Source organism: Sarcophilus harrisii, chromosome 3, assembly GCF_902635505.1.
Source record: "Sarcophilus harrisii chromosome 3, mSarHar1.11, whole genome shotgun sequence".
Classification (NCBI taxonomy): domain Eukaryota; kingdom Metazoa; phylum Chordata; class Mammalia; order Dasyuromorphia; family Dasyuridae; genus Sarcophilus; species Sarcophilus harrisii.
The window spans coordinates 80,710,978-80,735,697 of record NC_045428.1 but is presented as its reverse complement, the minus strand read 5'-3'; the positions used below and the strand labels follow the sequence as shown (position 1 = coordinate 80,735,697).

At 34.7% G+C, this 24,720-nt stretch overlaps 1 protein-coding gene across 5 annotated transcripts in view; it reads left to right on the top strand.

The window, feature by feature from the left end:
- Positions 1–24,720, top strand: part of NBEAL1 (neurobeachin like 1) — a 188,210-nt gene that overhangs the window by 48,381 nt on the left and 115,109 nt on the right. For all 5 annotated transcript variants that reach the window (XM_031958300.1, XM_031958299.1, XM_031958298.1 and 2 more), the window contains exons 8-10: positions 9,509–9,594; positions 10,443–10,749; positions 17,503–17,609. In XM_031958300.1, coding sequence (XP_031814160.1) covers positions 9,509–9,594; positions 10,443–10,749; positions 17,503–17,609 — 500 coding nt within the window. The remainder of the gene's footprint in view (positions 1–9,508; positions 9,595–10,442; positions 10,750–17,502; positions 17,610–24,720) is intronic.

Sequence of the window (24,720 nt, the reverse complement as noted above, 5' to 3'; positions counted from 1 at the left end):
TTATCTCCTGGTGAAGAGACCAAAGACAAGTAAATAGATACTTTGAAATATAGAGGTAGACATATCTGAGCAATGGGAAGAGACAATATCATCATGAAGTGGTTCCATTTTGAGAACCTACTGCTCTCTTGGAAATCTTCTAGGGTCATAGAGTAAATAATACTTAGGAACAGTTTTGTTATATTTTAATGGACTTATGGAAGAAAAAAGAGAAAAGGGAACATTAGGGAAAAAAGAAAAAGGAGGGGTGTTGTTTATATACCAACATGTAATTGGAGTAAGATGAAGATTATACATATGTGGATATAGGAAAGGAGAGAGTAGATTACTGTATAAATTTCATTTTCATCTGTACTAGACAAAGTAGGGTCAAATACACACGCAAACATTTCATTTAGAAATATATTAAACTTAACAGAATTTGGTGGAGATAAGAAGGGAAAAAGGATTAAAATTTTTTCTCTCCTTTGCCATTCTCTGGCTTCTAAGGCAAGTGAAGAGTGAATTTCCAAACATGAGAACAAATTCAGACAAGCATTGAGATCCTATATCCATTCCCTTGCTAGCATGGAAGTTATGATTCAGTAGGGACCCAAAACATAGTAAATTATATGAACAATTGCAAAGTAATATATGTAAGCAAGTCTAATATGACAACATAATTTACATTTTATACTTAAGGACAGATTGTGAAAGAATGAAAGAAAAACTCATTTTTAATTTTAGCAGGTAAAATTTGTTCTGACCTTAATGTAGAGTGTAACCTATCTATATCTAACTGTAGCTAACCTGATCACTTTTTTTTGGATGTAAAAATGTTTTTCCAGTTTATTGTTTCCTTTCTAATCTTGTCTGCATTAGTTTTGTTTGTACAAAAACTTTTTAACTTAATATAATCAAAATTATCTATTTTGTGATCAATAATGATCGATAGTTCTTCTTTGGCCCCAGATTCCTTCCTCATACACAGATCTGAGAGGTAAACAATCCTATGTTCTTCTTATTTGTTTATAATGTCATTTTTAAAAAATAGCTTTTTTATTGACAGAACATATGCATGGGTAATTTTTCAACATTGACCCTTGCATTTACTTCTGCTCAAACTTTTCCCTTCCTTCCCTCCACCATCTCCTCTAGATGGCAGGCAGTCTCATATGTGTTAAACATGTTAAAGTATATCTAAAATACAATATATGTGTATATATTTATACAGTTCTCTTGTTGCACAAGGAAAATTGGATTTAGAAAGGTAAAAATAACCTGGGAAGAAAAACAAAAATGCAAGCAGTCCACACTCATTTCCCAGTGTTCTTTCACTGGGTGCAGCTGGTTCTGTTCATCACTGATCCATTGGATCTGAATTGGATCCTCCCATTGCCAAAGATAGCCATTTCCATCAGAGTTGGTCCTCATTCAGTATTGTTGTTGAAGTATATAATGATCTCCTGGTTCTGCTCATTTCACTTGGCATCAGTTCACATAAGTCTTTCCAGCCTCTCTGTATTCATCCTGTTGATCATTTCTTACAGAACAATAATATTCCATAACATTTATATACCATAATTTACTCAGCCATTCTCTAATTGATGGGCATTCCAGTTTCTAGCCACTACAAAAAGGGCTGCCACAAACATTTTTGCACATACAGGTCCCTTTCTGTAAAGGGCTGAAACTCTTAAAAGGTGTGCTTGAATCAGACAACTGAGCACTTAAAACTAATTACCTATTGGACAGTAACTCTATTAGCATATGTTTGGAATTTCTCTTCTCAGTTAATACTGGCTCAATGCTTGGGGTTAAGAGAATTGTAGGTCACACCTGTCAGATTGGCTAGAATGACAGGGAAAGATAATGTGGAATGTTGGGGGGGATGTGGGAAAACAGGGACACTAATACATTGTTGGTGGAATTGTGAATACATCCAGCCATTCTGGAGAGCAGTTTGGAACTATGCTCAAAAAGCTATCAAACTGTGCATACCCTTTGACCCAGCAGTGTTACTATTGGGCTTATATCCCAAAGAGATTTTAAAAAAGGGAAAGGGACCTGTATGTGCCAAAATGTTTGTGGCAGCCATGTTTGTAGTGGCCAGAAACTGGAAACTGAGTGGATGCCCATCCATTGGAGAATGGCTGAATAAATTGCAGTATATGAATATTATAGAATATTATTGTTCTATAAGAAAATGACTAGCAGGATGATTTCATAAAGGCCTAAAGAAACTTACATGAACTGATGCTGAGTGAAATGAGCAGGACCAGAAGATCATTATATACTTCAGCAACAATATTGTATGATGATCAATCCTGATGGACGTGACCCTCTTCAACAATGAGATGAACCAAATCAGTTCCAATAGAGCAATAATGAACTGAACCAGCTACACCCAGCGGAAGAATTCTGGGAGATGACTATGAAGCACTACATAGAATTCCCCCCTCTATTTTTGTCCACCTGCATTTTTGATTTCCTTCACAGGCTAATTGTACACTATTTCAAAGTCTGACTCTTTTTATACAGCAAAATATCTGGATATGTACACATATATTGTATTTAACTTATACTTTAATATATTTAACTATGCTTATTTTTTCCTGTCTGTTTCTCTCGGTAGGTGGATAGCATTTTCCTTCATAAATCTAAGTCTTTCCATGTTTTTTCTAAATCAACCAGCTTATCATTTCCTACACCACAGCAATATTCCTTTCTGGATTCCAACTGCATTTTCCTTCATAGGATCCTTGAGATTATTTTAGGTATTTGTAGTAGCTACAATGACTTGGTTGTTCAAAGTTCAAATAAAGTTCAAAGTTAAAACAATACTACTTTTACTTTATACAGTATACGTAATTCTCCCCATTTTCCCCATTTCATTCTTCATTATTTCATGGAGGTCTTTTCATGGCTTTTCCAAAATCACTGAATTAATTTAGCCATTTTCCAGTTGATGGGTATCCCTATAATTTCCAGTTCTTTGGGGGCATTTCCACAGTTTTCAGTTCTTTGTCACAATAAAGAGAGGTGTTATAAATATTTTAGAACACGTGGTCCTTTTCCATTTTCCCTATTCATCTTGGGAAATAGAATTAATAGTAGTATTGCTGTGTCAGAGCATATAGTTGTTTAATAACTCTTTGGGCATAATTCCAGGTTAAGCAAACATTTATTAAGGAATGAAAACATGGTAGGAACTATATTAAGTTTTGGACATATAAAAAAAGGCAAAATAGTTTCTGTCCACAAGAAGAACACATTCTACTGAAAGAGGCTTATAAATAATTAGGTGCATATAAGGTATACACAGAATAGAAAAAAAAGGTAATCTCTTTTGATACCTGTACCAGAATGGGGAAAAACTTTTTTCATATATTGTTTTTTATAAATTGTTTTTCATAAATTTTCATAGGTTATTTTGATTTCTTTGTCATAAAACTGCCTTTTACCATTTATCAGTTGGGGGGGATGACTTGTACTCTTAGACATTTGATAAAGTTCTTTATGTATTTAAGATATGAGACTTTTATATGAAGTCTATAAATTTCTCCACTCTCCAGTTTTCTGCCTTCCTTGTGATTCTGGCTACACTTGTGTTATTTGTATAAAACCTTTTAAGTTTAACGTAATCAAAATTATCCATTTTATATCTCACAATACTCTTTTTTGTTTGTTCATAAATTGTTCACCTATTCTTAAGTCTGATAGGTAATCTGCTCCATGTTCTGCAAATTTTCTTGTAATCTCTCTCTTTACAACTAGATCTGGCATCCATTTTGACCTCATCTTGTTAAATGGAGTACGATATTGGTCTGCCCAATTTATGCTAGACTGCTTTCCAACTTTTCCAACAATTAAAAAAAAATTAAATAATGAATTATTTTCCCAAAAACTTAAGTCTTAACACTTGTCGAATTATATTCATTTGCTGCTGTAAATTGTATGTCTACTTTGTTCCACTGATCTACCTTTCTTTTTCTTAGATAGTACCAGATGATTTTGATAATTACTGCCTTATAATATAGTTTGAGATATGGTACTGCTAAACCTATTTCATTTCCATTTTTTTTCCCTATTAGTTCTTTTGATGTGCTTGATCTTTTGTTCTTCCAAATGAATTTTATTATTTATTTCTAGCTCTATAAAATCATATTTTTAGCAATTTAATTGGGATGGTGTTAAAATATATAGATTGTTTTTGGTAAAATTGTCATTTTTATTATATTGTTCCTTTCTAGCCTTGAACAATTAATATTACTCCATTTATTTAAATCTGATTTTGTTTGTATGCTTTTTTTTTTGGTTTGTTCATGTAAATCCTGGGTTTATTTTGGTAGGTATAATCCCAGATATTTTATATTTTAAAAAAGGAAAGATTAGTTTAGTTCTTAGGAGAAAATTAAAGTCCTCTACTGTTATAGTGCTATTATTTCTACCCGCAATTCATTTAACTTTTAAAAATGTAGATGCTTGGGTCTTTATCCCAAAGAGATTATAGATGAGGGAAAAGGACCTACATGTGCAAAAATGTTTGTAGTAGATCTTTTTGTAGGGGCAAGGAATTAGAAATTGAGTGGATGCCCATCAGTTGGGTAATAGTTGAATAAGTTATGGTATAGGAATGAAATTTAATATTATTGTTCTATAAGAAATGATGAGCAGGCTGATTTTAGAAAAGCCTGAAAAGACTTATGAACTGATGCTAAGTGAAGTGAGCAGAACCAGGAGAACATTGTGCACAGTAACAGCAAAATTATATGAACATCACTCATGGTAGACTTAGTTTTTCTCAATAATGAGGTGATCCAGGGCAATTCCAACAGACTTGTGATGCAAAATGTTATCTGTATTCAGAGAGAGAATTATGAAGACAAAATGTTAATTGAAGCATAGTATTTTACTTTTCTTTGTTTATTTGCTTTTTCTTTCTCGTGGGTTTTTTTTTTCTTTTGGTCTGATTTTTCCTTAAAAACATGATAAATATGAAATTACATTTAGAAGAATTGCGCATGTTTAGCCTATATCAGATTGCTTGTTTTCTTGGATTTGAGGGATGGAAAGAGAAAAAATTTGGAACATGAACTCTTGTGGAAATGGATGTTGAGAACTATCTTTACATCTACTTGGAAAAATAATATACTATTGAGAAAATTTTTTTAAATGAGATTACCAAAAAATAAATAAATAAAAACATAGATGCTGTGATATTTGGTGCATAAATTTAGTATTGATCATGCTTTTTTATTTGTGGTACCTTTTATCATAATGTAGTTTCCCTGTTTATCTCTTTTAATTAAATCTATTTGTTTTAACTTTGATATCATGATTGCTACCCTAGCTTCTTTTGCATTGACTAAGGCATAATACATTCTATTCCAGCCCTTTATTTTATTTTCACAGTAGTATTTTGTTCTTCCAATTACATGTAAAGATAATTTCTAACATTCATTTTTATAAGATTGTGTTCTGTATTTTTCTCCTTCCCTCCTTTTCCTTACCCTCCTTGACAGCAACAATCTGCTATAAATTTTTATACACACACAGACACACAATCATTTTAAACGTATTTCTATATTAATCATGAAAGAAAAGCCAGACTAAAAGGGAAAAACTATGAAAAAGGAAAAGTAAAAAGAAAAGTGAAAATAGTATTTTTTGATCTACATTCAGTCTTCATAGTTTTCTTTCTGGATGCAGATGATATTTTTCATCTCAAGTCAACTGGAATTGTCTTGGATCACTAGTCATAGTAGCTTGCTGTTACTGTGCACAGTGCTCTCCTGGTTTTGCTCACTTCATTCAGCATCAGTTCGTGGTCTTTTTAAGATTTCCCGAAACTAGCCTGCTTATCCTTTTTTATAGAACAATAATGTTTAACTTCATTCATATACCATAAGTTATTCTGCCATTTCTCAATTGATGATCATCAACTCAATTTTCAATTCCTTGCCATCCCAAAAAAGGGCTGCTACAAACACTTCTGCACATGTGGGTCCTTTTCTCTCTTTTATGATCTCTTTGAGATATAGACCTACTAGTGCCTCTGCTGAATCAAAGGATGTTTATAATCCTTTGAGCATAGTTCCAAATTGCTCTCCAGAATGCCGGTCCTTTATTTTAATTCTGTGTGTATTTCTTATTTTTAAATGTGTTTCTTTTAAGCTGCATGTTGTTGGATTTTGATTTTTAATCTACTCTGCTATCCATTTCCATTTAATGGGTGAATTATTCTAAGTTATTATTGTTTGTGTATTTCCTGTCATCCTTTTTTTCTCACATTTGTCCTTCTCAGCCTCTCTTTTTACCCTGTCCCTTCTGTAGTTTACTACCTCCCTATTCCATACTTTCTTAAAGAATCTCTCCTTTATCCTTTCCCCTTACCCTCCTTTTCTTTGTTCTACCTACTCCTCTAAGAGTCCCTCACTTTTCTTCTTCCTTGCTTTCCTAAATCCTAATCTTTGCACCTTTCTATACTCTGCCCCATTCTGTTCCTTCCTCCTCTTAGATGTATATGTTTTCTCTTTAACCCAAATCTGATAAGAGTAGGGTTCCAGCACTATCAGCCTTTCCTCCCCCACCTAATTCCTCTGGATCAGTTCTTTCATGCCTCACTTATATGAGCTAATTGTTTGCTTTTTTTTTTTTAAACCGTTTCTTATATAGTTTTGCTTTTTAGAATCACCACATCATACTCAGCTTTCTCCCAATCTTTCTTTCAAACTACCCAATAACTAAGACAATCTTAAGTATATGGTTTACATTTCCATGTATAAAAAGTAATAAACTGACTTTATTGAATCCCTTATTATTGGTCTTTGAAGTTTATCTTATATTTCCCCTGGGTGTTAGGACTTAAAAAAATTTTTTTTTATAAATTTTGGCTTTTTTGCAATAAAATCTTGAAAGGCTGTCAGTCTATTAAATGTCCTTCTCCCCTTCCCTGTATCCCATTTAGGATTATACTTAACTTTGCTGGGTAAGTATTTTTGGTCACAACTCCATTTCTTTTGCTCTTTGATATAAACTGTTCCAAGACCTGCAGTCTTTTAGTGTAGCAGATGTTAGTTCTTGTGTATTTCTAATTGTGGCTTTGCAGTATTTGAATTTTTTTTCCTTGCTCCTTATAATATTTTAATTATTCTTTTCTACTGTGTCAAGATTCTTTTTTTGGCTGTAGCTTTCAGATAGAATAGTCTTATGTTTTCTCTTTTTTATCTGTTTTCTAGATCAGTTGTTTTTCTTATTAAATTTTCACATTCTCCTCTTTTTTCAGTTCTTATATCTTGTTTCATTATTTCTTTGTCTCATAACTTTACTGTCTTTCCCTTGTCCATTTTTACTTTTCAAGGATTTGTTTTCTTCCTTAAGATTCTGGATTTCCTTTTCCCGTTGGTTGACTTTGTTTTCATAATTTTCTTGGTTTTCTTAGATTGTTCCTTTTTTTTTCCCTAATTATTCCTCAGTCTCTCTTATTTGATTTTTAAACTCTTTTTAAAGTTTTTCCAAGAACTCTTTTTGGGCAGGTGACTATTTAATGTTACTGTTTGGAGTGGAAGAGGTGGGTTTTTTAAATTGTTCAATTATCCTCCTCTGCAAATGAAACTCGGTCTTCTCTATTCCCATAATATCTATCTGTAGTTGGATTCTTCTCCTTTGCTTGCTCATTTTTATTTTTTATTTTTAATAGCTTGTTGTTTTCATCAACTTTAGTTTTGGGGTGTGGGGAATGGTGCCTCTGGCCTCAGTTCCATCTTGTTATTTTTCGAACTTTGTCCTGAGCTGAGCTTCTTGCTCCTTTTCTCCAAATCATAGTTAGGTTCCTGAGGACCATCCAGTAGCTGTAACCTTTTTCTCTCTGGCCTGGAACCAAAATAAGAACTCAGCTCTCCTCTAAGTGCCCACAGCCAGCAGCATGCCAGCCTCGCTGCTTCTGCACTCACTGGGTGTGCCCTAGTTCTTTCCCTCATTTGTTGTTGGGCCTGGCATCTCTCAGCAGCAGAGGTTCCTTCAGTCTTCCCTTAATTGGATGTCTGACCCAGGACTCTGCCCTTGAGGTGAGAATTCTTATGGCTGTGGCTAAGATTGAAGCTACCTCCCAAGCCAGCTTCTCCGAAGTTTGTCATTTATTATCTCAGTCAAGATCGCCTGGAAGTGTTTGTACTACACTCAGGTCAAACCTCTTTCCTTGGGGTCTAGCCTCAAATCTTCCCAGCTGTCCTAAGGACCACTGCTCTCTCCCAACTCTTTGTTTTTGCCTCTCTACTTTCATCTGGAGGCACTATTTTGTCCTGTTTGTGGAGGAAATCTGGGGAGCTTGGAATTTTCTAACCTACTTCACCATCTTTTCAGAATTTTCCTTTGTATGCCTTGTTTCATTTCTTCTATTTTCACTTCTGTCTTTGTGGACAAGGATCTATTTGGTGATTTGCTCTCTTCTTTTGGAATAATTATTAGAAATTCTCTCAATCCAAGGAATTTCTTGATTGTGTTTGGAGTTTTCTTTTGTTCACTCTCACCTTGCCTCAGTTAAAGGATTTGGATTTTGTACCTGGCTTAGATTCTGCTCCTGTGCCTACACTTGATGGTATGGGCAGGCTCTCCTTAGTCTTGCATGTGGTGACAGCCTTCTTCATAAATTTTTGGGGTTTCACTCAGATTCCTGGTGGCTCAAATTTTGTTGTTGGCACTTTCTGTCTTTACTTTTCACAGTTTAAAACATGGAATTGGCTCTGTCCTTTGTTGCAACACTGTTTGGTGTAAGGTATGTTCTTTTCTTTTGCTGTGTTTTGGGCATGGACTCCCTGGGTGCTAGATGGGAGTGTAGCATACTATACTGCCTGGGTTCTTATTGAGTCTCCCTTAGGGCTTCTTGGGAACTTAATATTAAGCTGCTGGGACAGTTGGACCCTGGTTTGGCCCTATTTTTTTTCCTAGATTGCTCTTGTTTTTTCCCAGTCTGGTCTCTATTCAAGAATTCTGCAGAATTATTCCAGTATTTTTGTATAGTTTTGGTCTACTTGAGGAACTGATGGATATTTCTCTTTAATTTTCTTTATGAAATTTCAGACACTTCTGGTGGAGTTTTTTTTGGTTTGTTTTTTGCTGAAGCAGCAAATTTGAGATTATTTTTATAGCAACAGCTGTCAGTCTAATGTTTGTTCACCTTGACAATCCTCAGAGACTAATTGCACTTAACTTATATTAGGTATCATAAAGGAAAAATAAGAATGATCTTTTAATTAATTTTAGTCTTAACTATGTACATATTTGATTTTTTGATCTACTTGAAGAGTTGTTTAAAATTAATAAATTATAATTAATTTCATGTGTCATTTTTATCAATATTGATAGAATAACAATAGAAATGCCTTACTGATACTGTTAGGAAGCAGGATATATTGAAGAAAGATTCAGTAAAAGTTTATTCTCACCTTGTCATAATCTTTTAAAAACTGAGATATAATTAACAGAAGTACATTGTTAAATATAAACCAATTTCTTTATTTTATTGTAGAGTGTTTCCAAGAAAGTGAACATCTCAAGGAGAGCCTCAAATGTTGCCTGTTACATCTCTTTGGAGCTATTGTAACTGGTGGACAGGTGAGGAAAATATTTAAAAAGCTAGAGCTTATGTTACATGTATAAAGGTTATCATAGTGTCTGCATAAACAAGGTGCTTAATAAATGTTTTTTTTTTTAACTGAACTTGGAGCCTTAACTTCCGCATCAAAGTTGTTGTTAACTTCCTTGCCAGATGATAAAGCAGAATCAGTTTTATAGAAGAAATAGTTGTAATTTTTGAGGACATAGTTCACAATATTAATTACTTTCTATTCATGTGATTTCAGTGATAATTAAATTGCTTATATTTCTTTAACACCAGTCTTTGGAGAAGTGGGTAGCTGGGGGTTCTAGGAGCTTTGACAAAGTCTTGGAGGAGGAAGTAGGTTCTAGGAGATGGTTGGGTCATGATGGTTAATGCACATATAGCAAGCTCAGGAGCTGTGAATCAGAGCCATTTTCTTAGGCAAAGTTGCTCAATAACTTGATTCAATGTTCAAGTAAATAATCAGAAACTAGAAAAGACTGCAAGAGCCAGATAGAAACAAATAGAAAGGTATGAATAACATTAGAACCAAGAGATGTTGATAAATTAGACAACTTTTTACTTGTGCCTCAGAAAATATTATAGCCTTCCTTTTCAAACAAAAGCCATTTACAGAATTAAGTTTATCTGAATGCTAGTAGGAGGAAATGAATGTGAACCTTTTGGCTCCTGTAAGGAATTGTCTTAAGGAAATTTAAAATTCCAATATTCAGTAGACAAATACAAATCCCTGAGTTTAAATAGTAGAGCTCATAAAAATGGAAAAAAAAAGATAGTATTTTAAGTATAAAGGGCAAAATAATTTTATATTAAGATTTGATCTTTGTCTTGTGGGTTTCAGAGGAATGCTCTCCAAGCAATTTCACCAGCTACTATGGAAGTCCTTCTGCGAGTTTTGGCAGATTGTGATTCCTTGGATGATCGAGATCCTGAGGAAGTGAGTAAGAAGGCAGAATTAACTCTTAAGTGCCTGACAGAAGTGGTACACATCCTCTTGATTAGCAGCTCAGACCAGCGTCAAGTGGACACCAGCACCATTTTGGAGAACTACTTCAAGTTGCTGAACTCGGACCATTCTGCATTGCCTCCTCATGAGAAATCCAGACAGTGGGAGAACCGGTTCATTTCACTACAGATTCAAATGTTAAGTGAGTGTTAGAATGAGTTTCTCTTTTTATTTTGTTATATCTTTCATAGTATATTTCTTCTTTTCTTCTAAATTCAGTGACATGATAGACAGTATTAGCAAGTTGGATATATTATACATTTGAACTGAATAACTGAAAGTAAAATTAATTTTTTTTATGGATTCTTCATGCATAAAAAATATGAATTAAAATAGAAATTTTCCTCTGACTGGGGAGTACCATAAAAACTCAACTCTCTTCATGCAATAAAAACTAGTTTCTTTATTCATTAATTACACATAGAAAAGTATACATGAAAGAAGGAAATAATTTTGATGTTATGAAAAAAGGTAAAATAATTTTATGAGTTAATGCCATAGTCCCTGATTCTTTTGAACTGATAACATATGAAATACTTCTGCACATTTAATATGATTCTTTAAACATAATATAGTCCAGTGCATTCTGTTTTACCTTTTTTCTACTGGAAAGAAAATGGAGATAGGCAGGAGAATGTGAGATTGTCACTTGAAGCCTGGAATCCAAATTTTTTTGACTGTAGTAGAAAGAGCATAGGATTTAACATACTTGAGATTATCTCTCCAGACTTCCATGTTTTATCTTTTTGACCTTTTGCAACTGAAATGATCTCCCTCTCCTTTCACCTCTCTGGGCTTCCACTTCCTTATCTGGTAATCAAAAAAACTACAATAAATATCAAAATATAAAATTAAAAAAAACAACTAATATATAAGAACTATAGTTTTTTCTTGTTGACTTATGGCAGGCCTAACTTCCATTTTTCTTACATTCCACTCACATCTTGTTTTAAAATGCCAAATACTTATTTCACATTAATATTGCTTTTCTGTTTGCTAAGATGTTAGGATATATAAAATCTGGAATTTGTTCATTTATTCAACAATCATCAAGCTATTTATACTATTGGCAATGTGCTGTACTGTTACTAAGAGAAGTACTTCATAAAATCACTTCTTTCTGGAAACTTTATAGACTAAAAGAGAGTTTGTATATAAATATAAATTTGCAAATTAGAATATGAATGCATAATAGAAGTATATCCTTGTTTAACTGCTGCTTTCAATTTCAGACAGCCAACTTTTTCTTTGTAAAGCAAAATCTTTGTATTCTGTGGTCTTTTGTTAGGAGGCAAGCCTTCTGTTCTAATCTGTTATTCTTTTGTTTTATTTTTGTGAGTCAATTGGGGTTAAGTGATTTGCACAGGGTCACATAGTTAGGAAGTGTTAAGTGTCTAAGGGAGATTTGAAATCAGATCCTCCTGACTTCAGGGCTGGTGCTCTATCCACTGTGCCACCTAGTTGCCCCAATTTGTCACTTTTAAAATATTCTGATGCAGAAATTTATGTAAAAATTTAATGATTATGGTTATTCCTATTATTATTGTTATTCCTCGTATGGGATAATAATATCAAAAGAAGGAACCCCCTAAGAACCTTTTAGATCAGGAATTAGGAACCTTTTTTTCTGCCTAAGGCCATTTGGATATTTATAACATCATTCACTGGCCAAACAAAATCAACTTATCAACTTACAGAATTCAAGAAGTGGAAGGTTATATCTAGCTTTTAGCCTATCATTGCTTGTGGTTGCCTTAGCAAATGATTTTGCAGGTTTTATATGCCCTGTGGACCAGATATTCCCCAACCCTGTTCTAGATATTATGAAGTACTATGAAGCAAACTAAAGGTCACAGGGGAATAGAAATGGTATTTTCATCATTATTTCTACTAGAAGATGTAATATTCTTGGTGGTTTTCTGGAGGTCTTGGAGCAGCCTTCATTTCAATCGAGTAATCTCCACGAGAACAGCCCTCTGTTCAAGTCCAAATCTTTTTATTATCTCCTTCACAATCTATTTTCCTTGCCTGGGGCCTGGGCTCATTTTCTTAGAGGCCTTCCAGAGTCTTGGTTTCAGTGGAGAAGTGAAGGAGGAGAACCTGCCACCATGATGGTATGAAATGAAGTGAATGAATCTGGCTCTGCCTCCCTTCTGAGTCTGTGTCTAGCCCTTCTGAATCTTGTCTCTGGCTTTCTGAGTTTGTTCCAGCTTATATGCTCTCTTATAATTACATTATCCTAGTTGTGAATCTTATAGAACTATATTGAGTACTAAGTACATGTACCAAACTAGAGAACTATTAAGCACCATGCTAAACTAGATAACCATTGTATTTATCAATTCCACTGACTTAGCACCTTGTAAGTATCCTTGTTTCAGAGTTCTGGCCCATAACAGAAAAGAAGAGAAGATAAAGGAGAGCCTAGAAAATGAAGTTTTCCTGGTTAGTGGCTTAAGACAGAGAAATGATGGGATTTTTCCTTGGATTAGATTACATCAAGTATTCAGTTGATGATGATGCTTTCATCAAGAGGACTTATTTCTGAGAATAAAAGACATAAAATGCCCAATTTGATGCTAAGTCGGCTATAGTAGGACACAGTGCTACATATTTGACATAGAAGAATAATAGTGAAACTAATAATTCACAGGAAAAAGAGTAGCAATGATATTCATGGGCTAAGATATCGGTGTATTAATCTATAAACTATGTTCATTGTTCAGTTATTTCAGTCATGTCTCACTCTGTGTAGGGGCCAGAGACAGAGAGAGAAGAGCAGGAAGAAGAATGCGAGAGGATGGGGCAAGCTAAGAAGGGCCCTGGCCAGAGTTGAGAGGAGAAACATGCACATATGAGGGGCCCCGATGTGGACACAAATGGGGAGCCAAGGGACAGATGGTGTGGAAGGATGGAAGACAAACATGTGGATAGGTGGAATGAGGCAAAGGTCTCTCTAAGGGTAGAATGTCTTAAGTCAAGCTCCTGATCTGGAGCGTCACGGGGTAGTGGTCTCTCCATTCTTTTGTTTTCATTTAGAGGGTTTTTTTTAGATTTTAGGTTTTGTTTTGGTGGGATAGAGGGTGGGAGGCCACTTAGATGAGGGACAAGAGTAGAGAGAATAAAATACTGCACACCCAAGTTAAATAGGTGTATGGTATAAGAATGTAAAGGTAAGAGTGAACCAATTTATGAAGGGCTTCATTTTTAAAAAACAAAATTTTATTCTTTTTCCTTAATAACATGCTAAAACAATTTCCAGCATTTTAAAAAAAGTTTTGAGTTCCAAATTCTGTCTTCCAGGCCCTCTCCCCTCTCCACCTTCCTGACATAGTAAGCAGTCTGATATAGATTATATATATATATGTGGTCCTGTAAAACATTTCCCTGTTATTCATTTTGTACAAGAAGACTTGAACAAAAAAAAAATTGATTGAAAAATAATTTGCTTCAATTTGTATTCAGACAATATCAGTTCTTTCTCTGGAGGTGAATAGCATGTTTCATCATGCGTCCTTTGGGATTGTTTTAGATCATTGTATTGCTGATAATAGCTAAACTATTCACATCTCTTCATTGTACAATATTTAATTTATAATGTTTTCCTGGTTCTGTTTATTTCACTTTGCATTAGTTCTTATAATTTTTTCCTGGTTTTTATGAAGAGCTTTAAAGGCTTGGGAGGAATTTATATTTGATGCTTGAGGTAATAGGGGTCCAATGGAGTTTAAGATCTCTTTGATCTTTGAATGAAGGACAGGTTAGAGTGGGGAGAGACTTGACCAGGCAAGCCAGTTTGCAGGTTATTCCAACAGTCTAGGTGTGAGGCAATGAGCACCTGAACCTTTGTGGTAGCAGTGTCATAAAGAGAGGGGGACACATACAAGAGACGTCAAGAAGCTGGAATGGATAAATCCTGGCACCCAATTGTATATAAAAGTGAGAGAGTGTAGTGTTCTCTTCTTTTCTAAAATATAATCGTTCTCTGGGAGCAGATTTCTTGGGGAGCTTCTGGAGGCAGTCTTAGTTTTAGTTCAAAGCAATAATTACCTCAAATGCAGCCAGCTGTTAAAAGTTCAAATCCATTGTCTCTTCCAAAATAGCCTGGTTAGCTTTCGTAGAGGCCTGTCTCTCTGCTTGGTCCCCAGAGCTCTTGTTGCTAGTCTTTTGTCTCCGCCAGCTTCAACCTCCAGCTCTCTCTGAATCTTGGTTCTACTGACTCCTGACTGAAGCCCCTCCTTTTATGCTCTTTTAGAGGTGTGAACGCAAAGGTTGACTCCTCCTCTGAGAATGGGATTGTGGGAGGTTTAACTTGTGAATCTCCCAAAAGTGTGAACTCCAATGAGTACTTAAATACATTAGTGAGCTAGAGAACTTGCTAAGTACCATGCTAAATTAGATAAGTGACTTAATACTTTGTAAGGATTCTAACAAGAGAGAATGAAGATTCAAGAATGAGGACTCTGAGAACTGCAGTTTTGAAGTAAAGTGGGCTCTTGTTCTGTAAGGAGGCAAACTAGATGGTGCAGTGGATAAATCACTGGGTTTGAGCTCAGGAAGACCTGAGTTCATATTTGGCCTCAGAAACTAGTACTTAGCTCACTCTGTCTGGCACATAGGAGGCACTTTAAATGTTTTCTGATTGATGAAGCCATTTCTTCTTTGTTTGACTCAGTTTCTCATCTGTAAGATTGGGATAGTAATGACATCTACTTTACAGGGTTGTTGTGAGGATCAAATGAGATAATAATTGACAAGGACTTTGCAAAGTACCTAGCGCATAATACATACTATATAAATGTTAGCTTTTATTATTCATGATAGAAATATCTTCTTAATCTGTGAACCAGAGACCACATTTTCTTAAAACCTCTTGTACTGCTTCAACCTTATTTCTAACTAAAGGTATAATTTTTATCCAAAATATTTCCAGAGATGGCTGAGTAGGCCATCTTAGAACACTTCCCCTCCTCCCCAATTCTTGTCTTTGTTTTCCATATCTGTAGAAAGTACTCATATCAGTAGGATCACAGAACTATAGAACTAAATTTATCTTTCTCCATCACCTTCTTCTCTCTCTCTACATAAATGAGGCATTTGAAGGAATAGATCTACTGAAATTTTCTTAAAAAAGTTCAGGTGACTATCCCAGAAAATAACATGGTAGGTAGTGCAGTGGATAAAGTACTGAACTTGTGGTCTGTAGTAACTGAATTGAAGTCTAGCCTCAGATATTTCATAGATGTATAACCTTGGACAAATCTTACATGTGCTTCAGTTTACACATTTATAAAATGGGATAATAATGGCACCTACTTCCCAGGGTTGTTGTGAAGATCAAAGGAGAAAATATTTTTAAAAAGCTATCCAAATATTAAAGGGCTATATAAAGGCTGGCTCTTACATTTTTACCTTCACTACCACCACCATCACCATCATCATCATCATCATCATCATCATTGTTGCACCAAAAAAACTTGAGAATATGCTGTTATTTAAGGAATCTTGGGGGGATAGATAATGTGTTTTATGACTAGAGATGAACAAATGTCCAAATCTTCTACAAGAATATGATCTTCCTGGTTGTGTTTATGTCTCTGAAAATTGCATTCTGAACTCAGCTATCTATTTATCTTAAAGAATTCTTCCATATATTGTCCTCCTCCCATTAAAGAGTTCTTAGGGGCTTCATATTTTGAGTAAGGACACAGGTCAATCCTGTTTCTTTTCCCTCCTGGCTATGCTTCTGACTCTCTGGATTTTGCCACCATACTTGTGTGTGGAAACTTCCCCACCCCTTCATTTCCTTTTTAAGTGTTGTCTTCCTGTATAGAATGTGAGTTTCTTGCTAATAGACATTATTATTATTTTTTGGGCTTGTCTGTATTTCCTCTTAGCAAAGCTTTTGGCACATAATAAGACATTAATAAATGCCTGTGGCTTGCCTGCTTATATCCTGATTAGTTTTGTATCATTTTCTGACAAAATATTCTGGATTATTGATCAGATGTTATATGAATATTAGAAAAAGAAGCAATGATTATGATTAATATGAATTCATTAAGAATGAGACATTCAAAACTAGTCTCATTTCTTTTTTTTTTTTTTAATGGCAAATGAAGGCTGGTAAAGCAGGGCAATTCTTGAGCCTTAGTATACATAGACATTGCAAAGCATTTGGCAATTTTTAATAATATATTTGTGAACAAAATAGAGAGATGTGAACTGGTTGATAGAGTAGATACATGAATTCAAAATAGTTGATTCCAAAGAATATTATTAATGGATAGATATCAATCTAAAAAGATAATCTCTTAACTTTAGGCCAGTGAGTTCTGTCCATGGTCCTGTTTGTTCAACATTTTAGTTAGTGACTTAAAAAATTACATAAATGGTTTGCTTATAAAGTTTTCACATAATAAAGCTGGGGAAAAATGACTATTGCATTAGATGACAGAATTGGGGTAAAAAAAAAAATGATCTTGACAGGGAATAGAGCCACGGTGGCAGAACACAGAGAATAACCCAACTGAACTCTCCCAACATATCTATCTTGTTGCACAAGAAAAATGAGATCAAAAAGGAAAGCAAATGGAATCTGACTTTTTTTTTTTTTTTTTTTTAGCTGAGGAAATTGGGGTTAAGTGATTTGTCCGGAGTCACACAGCTAGAAATTGTTAAGTATCTGAGGCCAAATTTGAACTCAGGTCCTCCTGACTTCCATGCTGGTGCTCTATCCATTGAGCTAAGTGCCCCGAATCTGCCATTCTTTATGAGCATATGTTTCACTTTCACCTGAGAAGTTTTTGTGACTGTTACATGAGTAATTTAAGTAAATACCTAAAAATATTTTAAATCTTTTGTTACATAATTAATTTTGTTTTTCTTTCAACAGATACTATCACAGCCATGCTAGATTGTACCGACAGGCCTGTTCTACAGGCTATTTTCCTTAACAGTAATTGCTTTGAACATCTTATTCGACTGCTACAGAATTGCAAGGTAGTTTTTAAAAAAATTATTCTTTGTACTTTGAAGAATCTGTCATGTTATTCACAATTCTCTTCAACTATGAATTTATCATAGTATATTATGCATAAGGAATTTTGTTAAAATTCAGTTGTGATTATCTTTAGTATTATGAACATTAATGATTGAATATATTAAACTTGCCATTATTTGGATCTTATAAACTCTTATGAAAGAGCTTTCTTTTTGGTATCTGAGCAGAATTTTTAGTTTTGTGGTGAATATTCATTTCTTAGATATATATTTCCAGTTAGGACAAATCTTAAGAACTCATAAAGTCACTTGTTAGTCTTTGCTTTCTGGAGTTACAGATGTATTTGTTACTGTAGCATATGGAGGCCAAGGTTGTTTTAGTGGCTATGCAAATCAATTTCATCATAATTTTTGTTTCCCAAGTAATGTGTGTGTTTAAATATTGACAAGATAGCTATGTTCTATAAACACTTTATGTGATAAATATTTTAATTATTTGAGATTACTTCTTAAGGAAATATTAATTTTTCCAATATTACTTATTATAATACTATTTTAAATATCAGAAATGATATTTTACTTAACAATATTTAAATTTATTTTCCATAATAATGCTCTTTTGAATTGAATCAAAATAAACTTGCTCTTTCATAAATATGATATCCTGTTTATCATCATGTTTTATGATACCATTCTATCATTCCTGGCTGGAATGTATACTTTCTCTTCCTAGAATTTCTTGTTCTAATTAATTCTATTATCACCTCCTGGAAGAGATTTTTAGTTTATGGAGTCTCCTAGTAGCCTCTAAATTACTTTGATTTTACTTGGTATATGTTTTGTGTTTATCTGTCTACATGTTGTTCCTCTTAATAGAACATAAGTTTATTGAAGGCATTCATATTTTCACCTGTTTTTTGGAACTATAGTGCTTAGAATAGTGCTTGACACATAGAAGGCATTTGACAAATGCTTATTGATTTATTTGAAATGATGAACATAAAGAATTCAGGGAAACTTGGGAGAGGAGATGATAGGACAAAAACCTGGAGAAGATGGGATTGGAGTGGAAGGGTTGATTGAAGAAACAAAGGTTATGAAGGACATAGGAGAATATGGGATTAACTGAACTGATTGATGCAGGAAGGATAGCTTTTGGAAATCTAAACTTTTAAGTGTTAAAAAATAAGAAAACTAGAAAACAAATTTTACTTTATTAGACTAAACTAAAATGCTTGACTATCTAAGGTCACAATTTAACAAAAAATGTTGAAGATAGTTGTTTAAGTCTCTTATAAGTGATCATTAAACCTTGTTCTAAGTTTTGGAATAATGCCAAGGATTGGAGAGGTCTCTCTCTGCTTTCCATTCTTCAATTTTTAGCAGCTTTCAAAATGAATAAATTGTTATCATAATTATTACTTCCTGTACTACTAAAAATGAAAAAAGAACTCTGTATTTTGGAGATATTTACGAAAGTTGTTAAATTTTTGCTGAGGTGACAGATAGCCAGTAAAATCTCAAAAGAATAATGAATGTTTACAGTCCTGTTGTTTCTCATAGCCTCCTCAGGTACTTCTAGATGAAGTGTATACTCCCTTGAGCCTCTAACATTTCTCTTCCTATGCAGTCCTTTTTCACACCAATATAAGTACCCATTTCTGCATGAGGGTTACAGGATATCTTTAGTGGCATTGGGACTTAAGTGTGGATTGCACCTGATTGTATTGGGGAAAAGTTCTTCTAATCATAATCTTTATCAGTGAGGCTTCTTACTCTTCAAGACTTTTTGATTCTTGAAGATTTACACGTATGGATTATCTGAATGATATGTGCCTGAGTTTATGGACAATCTTTTCTAAGTTCTAATTGACCAGCCAGAGCACATGAGCAATCTAGCTTGTGGACTATTCTTTCCTTACTAATAATAGTCAAATGTAAGAGACTTTTTTTTATGTGTGTGTGAAGGCAATATGATGCAATTATGATGAACTGATTCCTGTAATTAACATAAAGATGATATTTGGTTAGTGACATTTGGGAGGTGATAATTATCATCTTGGAAGCTAATAATCTGGAGAATAAACTAATAATCTGGAGAATAACTCTTCTTTCTTTATTTATTTTTAATAGCCTTTTATTTACAAGTTATTTGTATGGGTAATTTTACAGCATTGACAATTTCCAAACTTATTGTTCCAATTTTTCCCCTTTTTCCCCCCTACCCCTTCCCCTAGATGGTAGGATGATCAGTAGATGTTAAATATATTAAAGTATAAATTAGATACACAATAAGTGTACATGACCAAACCGTTATTTTGGTGTACAAAAAGAATCGGACTCTGAAATATTGTACAATTAGCTTGTGAAGGAAATCCAAAATGCAGGCAGGCAAAAATATAGGGATTGGGAATTCAATATAATGGTTCTTAGTCATCTTCCAGAGTTCTTTCGCTGGGCGTAGCCGGTTCAGTTCATTAGTGCTCCACTGGAACTGATTTGGATCATCTCATTGCTGAGGATGGCCAGGTCCATCAGAATTGGTCATCATATAGTATTGTTGTTAAAGTATATAATGATCTCCTGGCCCTGCTCGTTTCACTCAGCATCAGTCCGTGTAAGTCTCTCCAGGCCTTTCTGAAATCATCCTATTGGTCATTTCTTACCGAACAATAATATTCCATAATATTCATATACCACAATTTATTCAGCCATTCTACAATTGATGCGCATCTACTCAGTTTTCAGTTTCTGGCCAAGGAGAATAACTCTTAATAAGAGCTGCTGTTATCTTAGAGTGGAGAAGCCAAAATTTTTGTAGCAGTTTGAAGAACAGAAGAAGACAATGTTGCATTCTTCACAAGAAAGCTTACAAGACTTTATTAAACAAATCTACTTCTAAGAAAACTATTAAATCACAAAATGTAAGCAAAAGGATTACAGTAAACCATACTTAATACAAAAGTTTCTTCTTTTGGTTGACGTTAAGTAGAAAATCCATATTTAATATAATAGTAGTAATAATAATAAGATAGACTTTATTTAACATAATCTTATTCGCATTTCTATGCATAGAAATTCATGTATAGTTACTAAACAAGCATTAATTTTGCTTTTTCTGTGCCATTGTGCTAAGCATTAGAGATTTAAAAAAGGTCCCTGCTTTCAAAATGCTCACAATCTAAAAACTATTTGCATACAATATATTATAAAATGAAAGGTAATTTGAGGGGTAAAGTTCTAGTTTTAAGGGAGACTAGAAGGTTTAGAGAGGATATTGATAAACTGGAGAGCAGGAAGGATTTTAAGAGGCCCTTAATTAATGCTATGTACTTCATTGATTGAGAGAAATGGAGTACTTAGTCTAGAGGTGATTTAGGGAAGGTTTGATAGCTGTTTTCAGGTAGTTTATAGACATGTACCTGGAGGAACAAATCAGATTTGTTTTTGGTGAATGGTGTCCTCACAGCTGAAGATTAACTAAAATAACAATTTTTGATCTGTTAAGAGTTTCCCATGACATGTCTCCTAGCCATAACTGAGGTATGTGGGAGATGTTAAATAAAGTTAACAAGTACCTAGTCATCTCCCAGATGACTCTCATTGCTGAGGATGGCTAGGTCCTAGGTGCTGGGGTTTATAAAGAAAGGCCCTCAAGGAGATCACAGGCTTAACAGGAAGATACTATTCAATGTCCAGACAAGAAATACATGAGAGAGAGTATAGATAATCACAATGGTAAGATGCTAGTATTCAGGGAGACCAAGATAAGCTTCTTGCAGAAGGAGGAATTTTACCTGACACAAGGAAGACAAGGAAATCCAGGAGAGAGAGAGAGAGATGAAGTGGCAGAATATTCCAGGCAGGAGAGACAGGCAGAGTTGGGAAATGGAACATCTTGTGCAAGGAACAACAAGAGGATCAATGTCACTGGATTATAGAGTAAGGATAAGGTTTGGTAGGATTTGGCAATAAACTGGATATGTGAGGTGAAGGGGAAAATGTCAGAAAGGACCAGGTTATGAAGGGCTTTAAAAGCCACGTACAGGATTTTATTTTTGATCTGGAAGATAATAGTGAGCTACTGAATTTTATTGAATAGGGGATGTGACTTGGTCAGGTTTTAGGAAGATCACTTGGACAACTATAGAGAATGGACTGGACTAGGGGGAGATTTGAGGCAGAAAGCCAACCAAACTAATGGATTTAAAAAGGGAAGAAATGTCAGAGTGACCATTTAGAAGGCTGTTACAGTAGCCAGTGTGAGATATGAGGGTCTGAATGGGGTAGGGTAGTTGTGAATAAAGAGATGGAGAGAAGAGGATAAAAGAGGGGTAGGTTTTTGGAGAAATTTCATCCAACAAAATTTGTAAACTTCTGCAATCCTTCTATGCCTCTTCATCTTGCGTGACAAAAAGGGGATCCACAGGGTTCTTCATTTCCCTAAACCTTGGAGTCCACTTTCCATTGGTATCTGCCTTTGGAATTTTCCAAATGGTCTCTGCTATTGTAACCACAGCTGGCAATTTATTTATGATTTAGGGGCTAATTCTTGGCTCAGAAGGATGGAGGTTTGCAGTTTGCATAGGGGAAAGGTGTGTAGGGAATAGAATGAGTATTAAAGGATAAAGAGAGGTGTGGTTGTATGAGAAACAAGCCTCATAACTGGATATTCTGAGAAGAGTAGGATACAGTTCATCTTTGGGTTCATCATATCAGAAGTCTTCATTTTTACCACTGCTATCTATAGGTGAGAGATTCAGAAATTTACAGAGTATTAAAAAAAATAAATCCAAGAACAAAAGGCAATAAAGCCCATGTTCTCCATTGCCTGCACAAATGCACAATATATAACTGATAAGCAACATGGTCTACTAATCCTAATACATAGGAAAACTTGACTTCATGAGCCTTAGGATGAGCCCCATAAGCAGAAGAGAATTTTGTAAAGTATTATGAATACATAAGGAATATAATAAGTAAAAGGGAGGGAGATGGAGACACATAGTATTTTGAAAAGTTATATAATCATATTATAAGCTCTTTGAGCCAGGGGAGAAAAGGTGAAGTAGGAAAGCATAGTGGGTAGTATTTGGGAAAAGATCAATTAAGGCAAAACAGATGTCATAATATCATAAATATCATATGCTTCCTTAATAGAAAGGAGAAATAGGTACAATCAGAAGCAGATTACAAGGCTGGTCCATTGGTAAAATATATTAATTGTTGGAGTATGTTAGTTATTTTCACATCTCATAGAACTTTCTATCAGTCACAGAGCAACTAAAAATTTTCTTGGTGTGTTTAAATATTAATTTCATCCTTCAAGAGATAATATAATTTAAAAAGGAGAAATTCTATTTTGTATCTGTTTCTCACAAACAAGGAAGAACTGATTGTAGTATTGAAGTGAGTATAACCTTGGGTAGAAGAACCTGTTTTTTTAAATGTCAAATAAATTCACACAAGTGTGTTCCACTTATATGTGAATTCTTTGAAATTCCTTTACCTGACTTGTAATTTTTTATTTTCTCTTTGCCTTACAACCCTTAGCTCTTTTTCATTCTCACTATGATATCTCCATCCTTCAGCTTTTCCTCAAGCCATATTACATTTCTTATACTCTGAGATCCAGTACCATTTTCCTCCTTGTTCCTTTCACAAGACATTCTGATTTCCCAACTCAGTTTCACTGATGGTCCATCATGTCTAGAAGTCCTTATTTACTTCTGGATTTCCTGTCTTTCTTCCAATCTCAACTCAGATTCTACTTTCTGTAAAAAAACCTTTACCAGTCACTCTGCTCTATATTTTTAATTTCCAATTTATCACGTAGGTATCTTGTGTATATGTAAATGTTTACTTGTTGCCCCTTTCTTAGACTGTAAGCTTAAAAACAGAGTTTATTTTGTGTTTCTCTGCCTCCCTAGTACTTAACAGTATTTGACACAAATAAAAGTTTTTGTTGACACAAGCTACAGTTACAGTCTGTTGTTCAATAATTTCTGGGGTCTCTGTGGAATTCTCTTTTTTGATGAGGAAATTTTGGTTCATTTTCCTTTCAATAGCATTGTGTTCTTACCTTGCTTTGATTTTTCACTCTTTCCCCCCATTCTGTGTTTGAGCTTCTCTTTTGACTCACCTGCATTTAAACCCAGCTTTGATTTTGTTATTGTTTCCTGGACTTTTTGTCTTGAAGCTTTTTCTCATAGGTTCTTATCTCTTGTTTCTCTCTTCTTTTTTTGGTCTATTCTTTCAGAGACATGCAGTTACTTCCTTCTTCTTACCTGAAAGCTTTTCATGTTTGTGTAATGGGGGTGGGGAGCAGCAGACTGAGTCCCTGTCCAGAATAAACTCAGGATGGGGATTAATGATTGACCTTAACTGAGTTTTAAGACTTTTTTCCTTGTGCACAGAAGCTTTTTTTCTCTAGATGACTGCAATGATCTTTTTCTTCTTCCTCCACTTGCTTTCTCTTTACTTTAAGTAGAAAAATTAGTAGGGTGGGGAGGAAGGAGTGTGTAGTTTAGATTGAATCAGGACTATGGGGGCATCTGGCCAGAGATACTGATGAGGTTTAAGTTTTGGGGTTTCTTTTTGTCAGGAAACCAAATGATGAGATCTAGATTTAGGGAACCAAAATGAGATTAGGGTTTCTGGTGGTCACAGAGTTAAACGATGAGGTCTAGTGGCAGGTTCGGAGTTCAGGGAACCAAATGGAGAGGTTAGGGTCCCTTACATCTCCTTGGGATTCAGCACAAGGATAGGGAGTTTTGGGAAATCCCTCTGGTGGCACAGAGACTCTGTATAGGAATTTACAAACCTGAAAAGGCTATACTGATAAAAGAGATTTGTTATTGGCATTGGGAAGTCAACCTTTGCTATACAAGAATAGAAAGGCTGAATTCCTCAGTGGAGGAGTTCTGGCAGAGAAGTGAAGTTTAGAGAAATCCCGAGAGGCAAAAAGTCTCATTAGGGAAATAGGTGAGAGAGATAGAGAGAGGGTAACTCTGGAAGAGAATATTGTTCCAGTGGGCAGAGGTTCCCTTGACACAGTATGGCATAGCCTGGCATGTCAGGACCTCTGCTAGGAGTTGTTTCAAGTTGGCTC